Genomic DNA, 15,167 nt, shown 5'->3' with positions numbered 1-15,167 from the left:
ACTATGGTTTTTATAACCTGTGAGCTCTCTGTTTTTTTTAGAGTTAATGCAGTTGTAGAGCTGCTGTGGCTCTTTGGCCATTTGGTCAGGCCTGACAACATCCACCTCACAGGGTTGTTGTGAGATGAAGCACTCAGCACGGTCTCTGGTATACAGTAGGCATTTTATAAATGTCATTTCATTATCCACCTCCAGAGAAAGAATGGATGGATTCTGAATGCAGATTAAAGCATACTATTTTTCACTTTGTTTATTTTTGTGTTTTTTACTGTTTTTTTTTAACAATATGACCAATATGAAAATATGTTTTGCATGATTACACATGTATAATCTATATCAAATTGCTTGCTGTCCAGGGTGAGGGTGTCAGAGACAGAGGGGAGAAGGAATTTGGAACTCGAAATTAAAAAAAAATGTTTAAAAAAAAAAAAAGAAATATTGCTTTGACAGCAATGTGGAGGGCAGATTAGAAAGGGGAGAGTGGGAGGCTGAAACCAATTAGGAAGCAACAGCAATGGTCTAGATCAGAGACAATGAGGGCCTGAATCTGGGAGGTGTCCATGTAAATGGAAAGAAGGAAACAGAAGCTGCCAATATTTTGACAGAATAAGATTTGAAAAATTATTAAACATGTAAAAATCTAAATTGATAAAAGAAGAACTCATTACCTGCCTTAAGAAATAAAAAATTCACTGTTGCTGGAGGTATTCAAACAGAAGTTAAGCTTGTCATATAACAAGGAGTTAACTAGATAATGCCCCTTCCAACTCTATAATTCTATGGACTCGATAACTCTCTAGCATATAAAGATAATTCATTTTTTGATCATTATAGCTACCTATATAAATCTAAGACATTATAATATTTCGATAACCCAATTTTTTTCCATGAAAATTCTCTATTATTAGGAGCTTCATTTCCAGAAAGAGAATTACATAGGAGGCTAAGAAATGCATTTCAAGGCTTTAGAAAAAGTAGTTATTTATATTGATAATTGCTACAATGAAACACCATAAAAACTGTTTTAAGTGTCAAGTTAACAAAATGGAACATAAGAACTGTTCCCCATAAATCAGACAACACTGTAATCCAAATAATAGTCTACACTACTCTCTTTGGAGAGCAAGAATTGGAGAGCCCAAGAATTCTTTTCAAGAACTGGTTTTTGGTTCTTTTCTCCATTGAAAATTAATAATGCCAGGATTTCTATAATATGGTTTTTCATTTTCCGTGGAAATACATCACTCAAAGACACTCAATTAAGTAAAATAAAATTTTAAAAATTAAAAAAGGACATTTATTTTTAGGTTCTATGACCAAGAAGAAAAATCTTCCCTTTAAAATCAAGTGAATATTTTTATATTTAGCATTTAAAGCTATCAAAAAGACTTTCAACTTTCTGTTCAATCCAATTCATTCCTTCAGTCTTCTCAACAGCAGAAGAAATTTGCTGAGTATTTTCCAGACATTTACCCTTTTCAGGCTACCTACTCTTTAAAACATAATGTATTCATATACTGTGATAATAACTATTCAAAGCCAAAAGTTTTCCCCCAAACAGTGTATGAATAAATGTGAAAGCATTTGTTTTAAAATAAATAAAATGATTCATTTTCAAATAATTGGCAAATGGAGATGTTATTATTGGTTTTATATTGTACTAACTGGAAACAGTAATGATATCATTAAAATTCATCTTATGTAGTTTTTTTACAGTTTACAAATTGTACTCTTCAATAATTCTATGGTATAATAAGTAAACTAAAAAATTCTTCTCCCCTCAAATCCAAAAATTTGCAACTCCTCTGAACTTATTACTTTTCAGGACTCCATCTTCCATCTGCTGGAGATACCCATTAGCTATGAAATGTTCAAAGTAAAGTATAGCAAGAGACACTATGAAAGCGGAACATCTCTCTCCATTGTAAAAAAAAAAATGGAGTGTCAGTTTGAGAAATTATGGGATGTCTATCAAGCATTCAAAGATTACAAAAGGATTCAGACCTACATATAGTATAGCTTGCCTATTAGTAACTGCCATCAACTTCCCAATCACAACTTTTATCACCACCTACTAACGTCCCCTTTTCATGAGCTGGTACACATGAGTGTCATCCCCTTCATGAATATGAAGAGAGGTCGGTTACCTACCAAGCCATTTTGAATATGATTCCAAACCTGGGTATAAAAATTAAATGAAAGGGGCAGCTAGGTGGCGCAGTGGATAGAGCACCGGCCCTGAAGTCAGGAAGACCTGAGTTCAAATCTGGCCTCAGACCAAACACCTGACACTTACTAGCTGTGTGACCTTGGGCAAGTCACTTAACCCCAATTGCCTAAAAAAAAAAATTAAATGTATTTATCAGTTAGTAATCATCAGATATTTGCTGAAAGAAGTTATCATCTTCAACAACCTCTATGGAGGAAAAAGATTTAAGCTTTGCAATGAAATGGCATAGTATAAAATGGCTTACTCAGGGACTAAAAGAGTTAAAATCTTCTTGCCTTTCTTAAAATCAACCCATGATATATTTTCTGAAGAAAAATAAATTAGTTTCTGCTCACTGATAGTTTTCCAAAGCTTCATATAAAAGCAAAGTATCAAATATTTGCTGCCAAATATTACCATTTCTTATACTTAATACTACTGTTTTAAAAAATAATCACATCCCAAGTTTAAGCTTTTCTTCCAAACATTTGCTATTAGAAGATTTGAGTTTTTTCTTCTCTTATTTTTAATTATAAACTTTTTTTAAATGCTGGAAATGTTTTTCTTTATTCTGACAACAAATCAGTATTGGACACTGAGGTAGCCAATAGCTTGTCAGAATAAAGAAAAACATTAGCTGTCCCAGTCAACAGTTCTAACAACTAACGCTTCTCACCTTCCCCAAACTAGCTCCTCCTTGCGTCCTTATTTCATTCTGTAGTACCATCATATCTGCAGTTAGGTTCAAAATCTCAAAAATCTTGATGCTTCTTCTCCTTAAAGAGCCACCAAATTTTGTTGCTGCTTCCTTCCCGTTATGTATCTCAACTGGTCCTTCGTTTCCATGAGCACAGCCACTACCCTCCAGCAAGCCCTTATGACCTCACAATTGGACAACTCTTCGTGTCACTGTTCTATTCCTTTATAATCCTTCCTATTCCTGTTGAAGTAAATAATCTTCCAAAAATATCACTTCCATTCCTGTCATTCCCTTGTTGAACTTCCCACCACCCTACATGTATACAGAATAAAGTCTGAAGCTTAGTATGGTATTTAAAGATGATCACAATCAGATCTTTCTTCCAAACAAACTTATTATTGCCTTATAGACCAAGGGTACATTGACACCGTGGGGAAATGATTTTTTTTTTAATTTAAGAAAAGTAGGGACAGCTACGTGACGCAGTAGATACAGCACTGGTCCTGGATTCAGGAGGACCTGAGTTCAAATCCGGCCTCAGACACAAAACACTTAGTAGCTGTGTGACCCTGGGCAAGTCACTTAACCCCAATGCCTAGCCAAGAAAGAAAGAAAGAAAGAAAGAAAGAAAGAAAGAAAGAAAGAAAGAAAGAAAGAAAGAAAGAAAGAAAGAAAGAAAGCAAGAAAGCAAGAAAGAAAGAAAGAAAGAAAGAAAAGTAAATGTGTTTATTTTTAAAAATATGGAAAATCTTAGAATTACAAAAAAATATTTAATTTATCCCCTAAGCAACCTGAAAGGGCTCTCAGATTATCTAATATAACCCCTTCACTTTACAGATAAGATAGCAGCTGACCAGAGAGGGTAAAGAAATCTATCCAAGGTCCCATAGGTAAGAACCAGCAGAGCTTGGGATTCAAATCCAGTTCCTCTAACTTCAGTCTAGTGATACAGTCACTGCCCATAGGCCGCTGGGTGGTACTGTGGACAGAGCACGGGGCCTGGAATCAGGCAAAATAGAGTTCAAATCCGGCCTCAGATATTTACTATCTGTGTGACCCTGGGCAAGTCACTTAAACCGCTGTCTGCATCGGCTTCCTCAATTCTAAAATGAGGATAATAATAGCATTCACCTCTCAGGGCTGCTATGAGGATCAAATGGGATAATATCTGCAAAGTGCTGATGTTCTCCTCCCGCTTGCCACTACACCACACTGAATATTTAACTATAAATAGCTGGTAATAATAACTGACATTTTATAACACTTTATAGTTTAAAGAGATCTTTACAAGTTTCTGGTATGCTACCCAACCTCTAGTCTTTCTTTACGTAAAAGAAAGATCCTTAATTTCAAAAACTGCAACATACAAAACGAATAGAATGTTTAATTGTTCATAACCACACCATTTAAAAAAAAAAAACAGTAAGAATAATTCTGCTGATATTTCCAGGAGGGTTTTATGGAATACTCTTTCAGATTATACAAACATTGCTTTAAGATAATATGTAAACAATATATAATAAGAACATTCACAACTACAGGTTCACAAATTCATGGCAGGATTGAAATATTTCCCTTTCCAGGACCAATCCAACTATTCCTTCTTGTCCTGTGAGATTTTTTTTCCTCGCTCTACTATAAATCCACCACAAAGCACCCACCTAGTGTGCCAGGGAAGGGGAACTGAGGGATTCTTCTACATAGTTTAACATTTCATAGGGACTAGAGCTATTAGGACTGTCCATCTGTTATCCCTCCCCATCTTACAACATTAATAGACTCACCACTACCTTTTTTCAATTTTATTGTACAGGTCATCACTGAAATATATAGCAGCTCCTTTGAGGTCACAATGAGTCACAATATACCTCAGCAAGATTGATTCTTCAGAGACTGTAGCTGTGCAAAATTCATGACCATATGACATTATATTTGCAAATATGTGTATTTAAAATTTGGATCATTATCCTAATTAGTGGTTTGGGATCATGAAAAACATGATATAGTTTTCCAAAGGTAAACCAGTCTATTCTCTTCTTTCCAAATCAATGACCTAACTTACTATCCAAAGTGCCTATCCCAGACATATGTGCCATCATACTAACAAAGAGGCAGCATAAGGAGTAGAGAGTGGCCTCAGAGTTAAACAAGACCTGGGTTCAAGCCCCACCTCAGACATTCATTGCTATGTGACCTTCACTCTCAGTGACTTGAGCAACTGTCTAAGACTAAAAGTTGCAGAGAAAGTGCCAAGCTGAAGTGGTGGAAAGAATCTCCTCATCTGGAAGGCCTCCATGCCAAAAAAATTACAGGCCTAGTCCAATGCCTATATAATATTCAATGTAATATAATCATGGCGTGTGTGGGGGTGGAGAGAGAGATTCATTTATCTGCTATAGTGTATAAAGTGAGGTACATCTTCTCCACTCCTTACTCTTACTCAATCTCAAGGCTTGCCCATCTCCGTCAACAGGTCTCTAACCCCCAACTGTGAGAAGTTTCCTGCTGGAAGACTTAGCTTTGCAAATGCACATTCACTACAAGCCATGGCAACTTACCCAGACGGATACAGTCCTCTTATGATAAATAATAACTGCTATATATGTTTCAAAAAGATGCAGTGCTTCTACTAACTAGTAGAGAACAAAACGGAGCCAAGATAGCAGAGTAAGAAGTAAGTCACTCTCACTGTCCCTTATTGACCTCTGAAAGCCCAGAAAATATCAATCCAGGAAAAACCCTAGGGCAGCAAAAAGACAGGGCGCAGCAGTCTTGTAGCCAAAGAAGCTTCAGGGATTAACAAGAAAGGTCCCTCTCACTCTGGGGGACGGGGAGCAGTATAGGATGGGAGGTGTCCCAGAAAACCAGTGGCAAGCCCCACCTCAGCATACCAGGGGGAGACCCTGAGACCCATGTTGGTAGAGCAGGCAAGTGGCAACACCAGGACCCCCCCTACCCCAAGAGCCTCAATACAGGCAGAGGAACCAGTAGATCCCAGCTTGGAAAACCACCATGGGCAACAGTGTAATCCAGCAGCCAAATCACCCAGTGCCTTGTCACAACTCTTCTTTTTCAAGAATTTTAAGGTGATAAAAGGATAATCCAGAATAGTCATAATTTTGAAGTAAATTATTTTATTAGGGAAGAAAATTAAAGTTCAAATTGAAGTAAGCCTTCCTCAAATACTTAAATATAAATAACAACAAATTTAAAAGTCTGTCAATAAGATTTTTTGAACTAATGTGTCCAACAGAATGATCTTATGAAATCTCATATTAACTTTACCAAAGAGCATATCAATATTTAGTAAGAAAAGTCTATTGTTACTCACAGAAGGAAATGAGTGGGACAGGAAGTCTGCTAGAAATTGGCATTTTTCCATAAAAGTGTATCATGGGACATGTTTAATAAAAAGTTTGTGATTTCAATGCTAAAGCAAGTAAAGTATCAAGTTTAGTAGACTGTTTTCTACCCTAATAAATTAGCAAACAAGATAAAAGGTAACTTTGACAAAAATTTGCTGAAAAAAAAAAAGACATGTTGAGTTTCTTACATGATAGAATGTTTTTTTAAAAAAAACCTTATCTTCTGTGATATGGGAAAGCAGGAACCATAAGTTATGGGAACAATACTAACTACAATGATGTTGACACTAAGAAAAACTGAGCATAATATTTAATAACTATAATCTCAAAGCAAAAAAAAAATAAAGGAGAGAACTGTACCCCTCATTTATAAGAAAATCTTTCACACTTTTAAGAACCTAAGCAGAGAATCAATTAGGTGCCATTCTTCATTATGAATAAGAAAAGGCCAGTTAATTCAATCAGTATACTGTGTGCAGTGACCTGTGCTAGGCACTATGGGGAGACAGAGATCTTAAGATACAATCTCTAAAAAGCAATCAAGTGGAATGAATAAGACAAAATACACTACTACAGTAAGAATGTTAAGTGCCATAAGAGGTACAATAAACTAAGTATTTGGGGGTGGGCTAAGTAGGTATGGAGGGGTTACCTCCAGTTAGAAGGAAGATAGCAGAAAAAGCTTCACGTAGAAAATGTCATTTCAGACTGGACATAATTGAGCAATACTCAAAGGAAGCCTCTCCCAACATATCCTCCTTCCTTTCTCAACAAATTCAGTACCTAGCTCACAGTCTTGCTCCCCACACCAACTTCTACCCTCATATTAGGGGACTTAAAACATACAGGTAGTTTTTCTTACATCTTAATTTCCCAAATCATCAACCCACTCAACTCATCCATTCTACCTCAGTTATACAAAATGATGATTGCCCTCTTGAGCTTGCCATCATTTCCAGGATCAAGAACTCTAAGCTGTTCTTATCTAACCATGATCTATCATAAAATCTCTCCCTATGTCTCAGGGGTAAGAACTAGACCTATGATTTTGCAGACAAATAAAAATATATAAAGCATTTATTAAGCACTTACTATGTGCCAGGCACTATGCTACATGCCAAGAAAACAAATACAAGCAAAAAAGAAAGACAGCCCCTGGCCTCAAGGAGCTTATATTCTTATGGGGGAAGACAACACATAAAAGGGAGCTGAAAAACAAGAAGGAGAAGGAAATTCCCTCTACCAATGCAGGTTGACCCCTCCTATGAAATATATAATCTTAAAGAGTTGTCTAAAGCACTAAAGGATTAAGTGATGTGCCCAGGGTCATGCAGCCAATATGTGTTAGAGGCTGGACATGGACCAAAGTCTATCTGGCTCTGAAACTAACTCTCTATCCACTAAGCCAAAACTCTCCTAAGGATCTTACATTTCTTTGAGTTCTTTCCTGGGCCACTGCCCCTGTACAGGCTATGTTGTCCTCCTCTGATAATCCTGATCCCTTAATGAAATCAATTCAACTCTACACATCCTCTAGTCTAAAATTCCCTGATAACCCCAAACTGCTGCTCACATCTTAAGCTCCAACTCAGGAACGTTCCCATCATTTGAATTCTGCAATTACTTCTGCTTTGCTGTACAGAGGTGGGAAAAGTACTGGAGGGAAGGAGGGGGTTCTGATTGGATCCACTACAAATGTATGCTTTCCAGTGAGAACTTGGCCTCATTGAAGCAAAGAAATCCTTCTACTTCTCTCTAAATGATTTCCTATCCCACTAACAACAATTGTTTCACATCTTCTCAAGACCCTCTTCCCCCCGTCCTCTCAGGTGAAGACCTCAATTGATAATTTATGGAGAAAAACAGGGACATTTGCTGAGAAGTCTCTTTTCTTCATCTCAAATCCCCTTGACATCATCCCCAATTATCTCATGCTTTACTCCAATCTTTGAAGAAGTGGCCCTTTTCCCCAACAAGACCAACCTCGGTACATGTATGCTTGATCCCATCTCCTCCCATCTTCTGTAGCAAACTGCTCCCATTATCATCTTTTCTCTCTCATTAATCTTTAATCTCTTCCTTTCTACTATCTCCTTTCCTGCTTCCTAAACATGCACATTTCCCCCATCCTTAAAAATACTCTCACCTAATCCTACCATCTGTACTAGCTATCATACTATAGTTCTCCCTTTCCCAACCCAATTCTTTGGGAAAATAGTCTATCTTCAGTATTTCCACTTTCCCACCCTTCTACAATCTGGTTTCCAACTTCATTACTCAACTGAAACTGCTTTCATGAACAATCTCTTAATTGAAAAATGTAATGGCCGTATCTCAATAATCATCATTCTAGACCTATTTACAGAATTTTACACTGCTGAGCACTCTCTCCTAAATATTCTCTCTTCTCTGGGTTTTTTATTACACTGCTCTTTGATAGTTCTCTTCCTATCTGTCCAAACATTCTTCCATCTCCTTTGCTGATTCATTACCCACATCACACCACTATATCTGTCCTATCCTGAGACCTCTTCTCTTTTCTCTCTACAGTTTTAATTTGTAACCTCATCAGCTTTTACGGGTTCAATTATCATCTCTATATAGATGAGTCTGAGATGTATACATATTTCCAGTCGTAATCTCACTCCTGAGCTTCAGTTCTGTATTACAAACTATTTATTGGCCATTTTGAACTGGATGGCCCATAGGCAAATCAAATTCAATGTTTAAAACTCAAACTGTTAACTCCCCGAGCCCCTAAACCTACCCTTATTCCCAATTTTCCTATTTGTGTTAAGGATACCAATATCCTTCCATTCATTCAGGTTCACAACCTCAGTATCAACTTTAACTCACTCTCATTAACCATACATATCTAATCAGTTGCTAAATCTTGTCATTTCTATTTCCACAACATCTCTCAGATATACCCCCCTTTTTTTCATCCACACAGCCAACACCTTAGTACAGGCCCTCATTACTTCTCATCTGTTCTTGTCCAACAATTTCTAGATAAGTCTCCTTGCCTCAAGTCTCTCCCTGCTCCAATTCATCTTCTACGAAGTCACAAAAGTGATCTTCCTAAAGAACAGGTCTGACAATGTCACCTTCTCTCCCTGATTCTCTATTATCTCTAGGATCAAATACAGAATCTCTGTTTGGCATCTAAAGCTTTTCACAACTTGGCCCTTTTCTTTCTTATCTACTTAGGACATTATTCCCATCCATATTCTCTAAAGACTAGCTTTACTGGTCTACTTGCGGATTCTCACACACATCACTTCATCTCTCATCTCTGTGTTTTTGCACAGGCAATAATGCACAGAGCATTACTGAAATGTTCTGCCACCATAACGCTGTCACCTAGAATTCCCAGTGTCCTCCATGACTCAGCCCAAGTATACCTTCTGCATAGGGCCTTTACTGATCCCCCCAGATATTAAAGTTTTTCCATCTAAGGGTTAACTTATGTGTGATTTGTATATACTTGTACACATATGTATTATTTCCCCCACTTAAAATGTAAACTCCTTGAGGGCAAAAGCTATTTTGTTTTATCTATATCCCCAGCACCTAGCACAGTGCCTGACACACATAACTATACTCTCTGTCGAGAAAAAAATAAGCCCTCCTCTTCTTCCCAACCCACAACATTTTTAAGACTGGGAAGTGGTGTGGGGAGAATATTGCATATCACAGTATTTGAGGGTCACTAAGCGTTTAGCACATTAGGTGATGGAAAAGATACAGAAAAATAGAGGTTATATTCCTCCATCCATTTAGAAGATAACTTATATAAGGCCATAAAACACAAACCACACATAATAATTATTAAATTATTATATTATCTTACATTTATGTAATTATAGTTACACCTTTACGTGACTTGATACTTATAATTACCCAAATACAGAGTATAATTTTTGTCTCCATTTTTCAGATGAGGAAACTAAGGATCAGAGCTTTAATGACTTATGTGAGGTCACATAAGCTGCTGTTTTCTGACACTAAAACTAAAACCCTTTCCATAACTTGCAAAGAAATATAAGATTATGTGCCCAAATGAGTGGCAATGGACATTTAAGTGCTACAGTTTAGGGAAGTACAGAGTAAGGGGTGTTTAATGTGGGCTCAAGAAATCAAAGATGGCTACAGGTAGGTACTTAATAAATGTTTGTTAATTCTAGAAGAGGGGAATAGCTTTCCAAGCTTCAAGTTCAGATTGAGCCTCATAACACTGTCTAAGTATATAAAAACTCAGCTGGCTTCTGGGAAATTGTGATAGTAAGGGTGTATCAAGTTAAACATCTACTAAATTTACTGTTCTTTTCCACCATCTATGGAGATCTTAGTTTAACCAGGTTGAAAATTTTTTAACTGTCTCTCTGGGTTCTAACTCTTCCCTAATGTCTCTGGTCCAATGCTATGAGGTCTAAAAGTATTTAATAACTGTTAATGAAATTTAATAGTAATTGAAGAATCAGCTATTGAAAAATCATGGGCCCTATTTCCATTCCTTCAAATTTAAAACTTTTGATCACAGTAATAACTTAATCAGTATGAGCATGATTATGGTCCAGATGGAAACTAGTGTATCTAGAGGTTTGGTATGCGATAATAAAAAAACTACAGTCTAAATGAAAGAAGCAGTTCTAATGTTCCTACTGACATCATCTCTTATTGGTACATCCAGGTACACAGTGCTTTGCACATAGTGTTTATGAGTACTTTTTCATTTATTCATTCATTTAACCTTGGGATATACTTTTGCTAAAAATGCACACAAAATAGGAGTAGAGAGGGTAGGGGAAGAGATGTTATTGAAGCACATTAAAACATATGCACCATACTTTAAAGTTCTTACCACAATCATTTCTGAAGGCTCTAATACAATACAGTCACATCCTCTTTTTCCTCCAAATTGTTTACCAAAACTGTAAAAATAGAAAAACAAGTTGTTTGTTTGTTTTTACCAATGTGGGATGGTGAGAAAAACAATGTAGTAAAGACACTATAATTATCAGAATACCATTTGATAAACACCTTTTTTTTAAAGTTGGTCCCTAATTAGTGATATGAAAAGTACCCAAGCCTCAGAACTTCCTAAATATTGCAATTTACGCTGATTTAAGGAAATATAAGGAGCAGTAACTAACAGAGAGCTTTTATATTTACAAAACACTTTAATTTTTTACAATAATCATATAAGATAGAGAATGAAGACAAAACAAAGAGTGGTGAAGAGATTTTCCCAAGGTCACAGTTAGTAAAAGAGTCAAACAGAATTCAGATGTTCCAACTTGCATTATATTACTCTTCCTACTTTTTTTACACTGCTTCTATGCTTCATAAATGTTCTGAAATTATATTGGAATACGGGCTCAATCTGTCTTTCCTTTTGGACTTAATGCTATTTTCTGTTTCTTCCATAGTCATCATAAGCTTAAAAACTACAACAAAAAGTGATCTAAAACAAAATAGCAATTCAGTGAATCTGTTCTATTATTCTAACACTTGGTTGTTTCCTTCTAAACAAAAAGAATATTACATGAAGAAGTTAAAGAAGGTTAATTTTTCTAACTCTAACAAAAATAATTCATAAGTGTAAATTCACATACCAAGTCTTATGATGCTCGATATTACTTGAGTACACATATCTTTAATACCGTCATATCAAAATTAAAGAAGGAAATCCCAGGGTTGCTATGGGATATATACATAATCTTGTCTTATTGTCAAGGCAATTTATGTGAAAAGCAAGAACTTAAGGTTCTGATTCAGAAAACCATCCAGAGTATAAAAAAAAAACACCATTCATTTCAATAAGACTTTTTACAGAAAAATAGCAGAGAGTTCCTTCAGTAGTCTAGAAACTGAGACCAATATAAAAAATGATCCCTCTATTCTAGACTACTCAAAAATCAATTATGTTAAAATCTGGTGTGATTAAATTATGATTATTCTATGGCAATAATTCAAAATAAAGGAACACAGCATAAGGTGGTCAAGGTATCTTCATCACAGAAGCCAGGAATATTCTCTATAACTAGCCAAAGATCAAAAACCAGGGAAACAGCACCTACTGTACCTTAACAAAGTTATGTATTTATTTTACTTCTTATTTTTAAATGATGTATTATGAACTTAATTTTAAACATTAATTTTATGATATGTTAGAAAGAGTACCAAACAAAGTCAAAAGCCATGGCTTGGAATTTCCGCTTTGCAGTATACTAGCTGTTTAATTTTGGGCAAATCACTTTAACCTCTCCTTGTACTTGGTTTTCCTAATCTGCATCATGGGGATAGTGTGACGCCTACCTCACAGGGTCACTGTGAAGATAAAATAAAATCATGTACTATGAAGATCAAATGAGATAAAACATGCAAAGCATTTTATAAACATAACGTGATGGACAAATATGAACAATTATTATTACAACTCTTTTAGAATGCACAGAAGGCAAAAAACCAATTTCTTTTTTGAAAAATTCTAAAACTATTATGTCTATTTTCAAAGAATTAAAACATTAATCTACTCACCTAATATCTAAGAATAGGCATAAAACCCTTTCAGCACAGCAGAACATTTACTTTTAATGAAGAAATCACATATACTGACAAAGCTAAGCTAGTTACTTTGATCAACACAGCATCTATTAAGCACCTACTGGCTGAAAGGCAGTGTATTAGGTTCTATATGAGATAAAAAGTTTAACCAAGTGAGGGTACTTAAAAATGTTGGAATTTACAGAATAGAAGGGAGATAAGACAATAAAGAATTATGATGGACATTACATAATAAGTCCAGTAGACAGCTTCAAAACAAAATGTTACTTATGACAGACCTAAAGGTGACAGTCACTACAAACATAGGAAGGTATCATGAAGGAGGTATTTGAATTGTATGTAATTTGCATTTAACTACACCTTGTGTTTATCTCTATTTATTATCTTTTATTTCTTCTGTACATGCTTTTAAATGAAGTCATTGTTCATTTTAAATGAACTCATCCACCATTAGAATGTAAGCTCTTTAATAGCGAAGATTATTTCATTCTTTACATTTGTATCCCAAGCACCTAGCATCAGGCTTAGCACTTAATTAATTCATGATGATTGAACTTAAAAGAATAGTAGAAATGCAAAAGGCATAAGGAACAGCATAAGCAAAGGCAAGAAAGAGGAAGAACACATGGAGTTTTTTCAGAACAGAAGGAAGATTGGTTTGGCTAGATCAGTAAATCAAAAGTATTTTGTAGAATATATTGAAGGAAGTAATACAAAATAAGGCTTGAAACATACAGTGGTGCCAGATTGTAAGATGGCCTTGAATGCCAAGCTAGGCATTTGAATTTACAACATGATGTAGTGGAAAGAGCACTGGGTTCTTTCTTTCCTGATTGTCTGTGTTTGAGTGAAGGGGCAATAACTGTTGTGAGCCTCTGGATTAGAAGAATGTCAATGGCCTACTCTCCTAATCTGAATTGACATGAAGCCATGAGGACCTGCTACTACAGGATTCCTATTGTATCTATTATCTCCTGCCTTAGATAAAGGAAATATTAGAGAGTAAACAGACTAGGGTATGATCTTGTGGGTTTCAAAAAAGATAAAGAGAGCATCAGGGGTCAAAGAACTAGAAGGAACATGCTTGACTCCGCCCAGCAACTGAACGATTTTATCTACCAACTACATTCATAAGTAAACTTGGTGAATTTAGTGCCTTGTTACAATCATTTTAATTTAAGCCCACTGTCCCTAGGGACTGAGGCACTTAAGGGAGAGTGTGCTCCTAGTCCTGGGGGAATGTGTACTTCCTTACTTGTCCTATCTTTTCAGTAAATATTCTTTTTATAAAGGCTAATTGATGTTAATTAGTTAAATGATATTGGGGCACTAATCAATGAGTAATTGAGAAGATATTAATAGGCACAGGTTAGGTGACAGGGAAGAGATATCTAAGTGACTGATATTAGGAGGAACATACCAAAATGAGGGGCTCAAACTGATAGCATTAGAAGGTAATCCTAACTCCTTTGGCGTACTTCTAGTGTCTATATAGCTAGTGTTGCTCTGGGATTTATCTTGCCAGTATATACAATACATACAACATATAATATACATATATGTATGTGTGTGTATCTGTGTATATACACACATATATACATATATATATAAAAAAACCGTAACGAGTAAACATTAAGTTCCATGAAGACATGGGCTATGTCTCATCACATCTTTTTATCTATCATTCCCCCTTACACAACATTCTATGAACAGTAAGCCCTAATAAATGTCTGCTAAATCACGGAGCAAATGAACAAAAGCATACATATTGTACAGTATGGGCACTGTAATAAAGTCACAGGGGATAATAAGCCTTTAAAAAAAAAGATTAAATTCAGAGTTTGCATAAATCTGAATTTGAATCTCCCCCATGACACTTATTAGCTGTATGACCTTGGGCAATTACCACAACATTCCTAAGTGTCAGCTTCCTCATCTGAAAAACAGGGACATGATAATTACATCTTAAAAGACTGGTCAAATAACAATGTGTGTGAAAGAGTTTGAAAGCCTTAAAGTGGTATAAAAATGTCAGCTATCAGTATTATTACTTGTCAGTAAATAGTCAATGAAGATTTTTTTCGATGTAGGAGTGCTATGTTCACATCTACGTACTGAAAAATAATCTGGCAATGGGCTGAAGGATAGACAGGATAAGGAAGAGAATGAAAGTGGGAGACCCTATTAGGAGGTTCCTACAATATCCTGTATTAAGGGCCTGTACTAAGGCAGTACCAGTAGGAATAAAAAAGGAAAAACACGAGAGATATTCTACAAATGGCAGGATTCAGTAACTGGCTACATCACAATGCCTTATTTAAAA

General features: G+C 35.8%; 1 protein-coding gene across 5 annotated transcripts in view; it reads right to left on the bottom strand.

Annotated features, from left to right (window-relative positions):
* Positions 1-15,167, bottom strand: part of RAPGEF6 (Rap guanine nucleotide exchange factor 6) — a 222,343-nt gene that overhangs the window by 166,834 nt on the left and 40,342 nt on the right. For all 5 annotated transcript variants that reach the window (XM_027849145.1, XM_027849148.1, XM_027849146.1 and 2 more), the window contains exon 5: positions 11,139-11,208. In XM_027849145.1, the coding sequence (XP_027704946.1) occupies positions 11,139-11,208 (70 nt within the window). The remainder of the gene's footprint in view (positions 1-11,138; positions 11,209-15,167) is intronic.

This window comes from Vombatus ursinus, unplaced genomic scaffold (genome assembly GCF_900497805.2).
Source record: "Vombatus ursinus unplaced genomic scaffold, bare-nosed wombat genome assembly UNPS02007284.1, whole genome shotgun sequence".
NCBI classification, from domain to species: domain Eukaryota; kingdom Metazoa; phylum Chordata; class Mammalia; order Diprotodontia; family Vombatidae; genus Vombatus; species Vombatus ursinus.
This window is presented reverse-complemented; position numbering and strand designations above follow the sequence as displayed.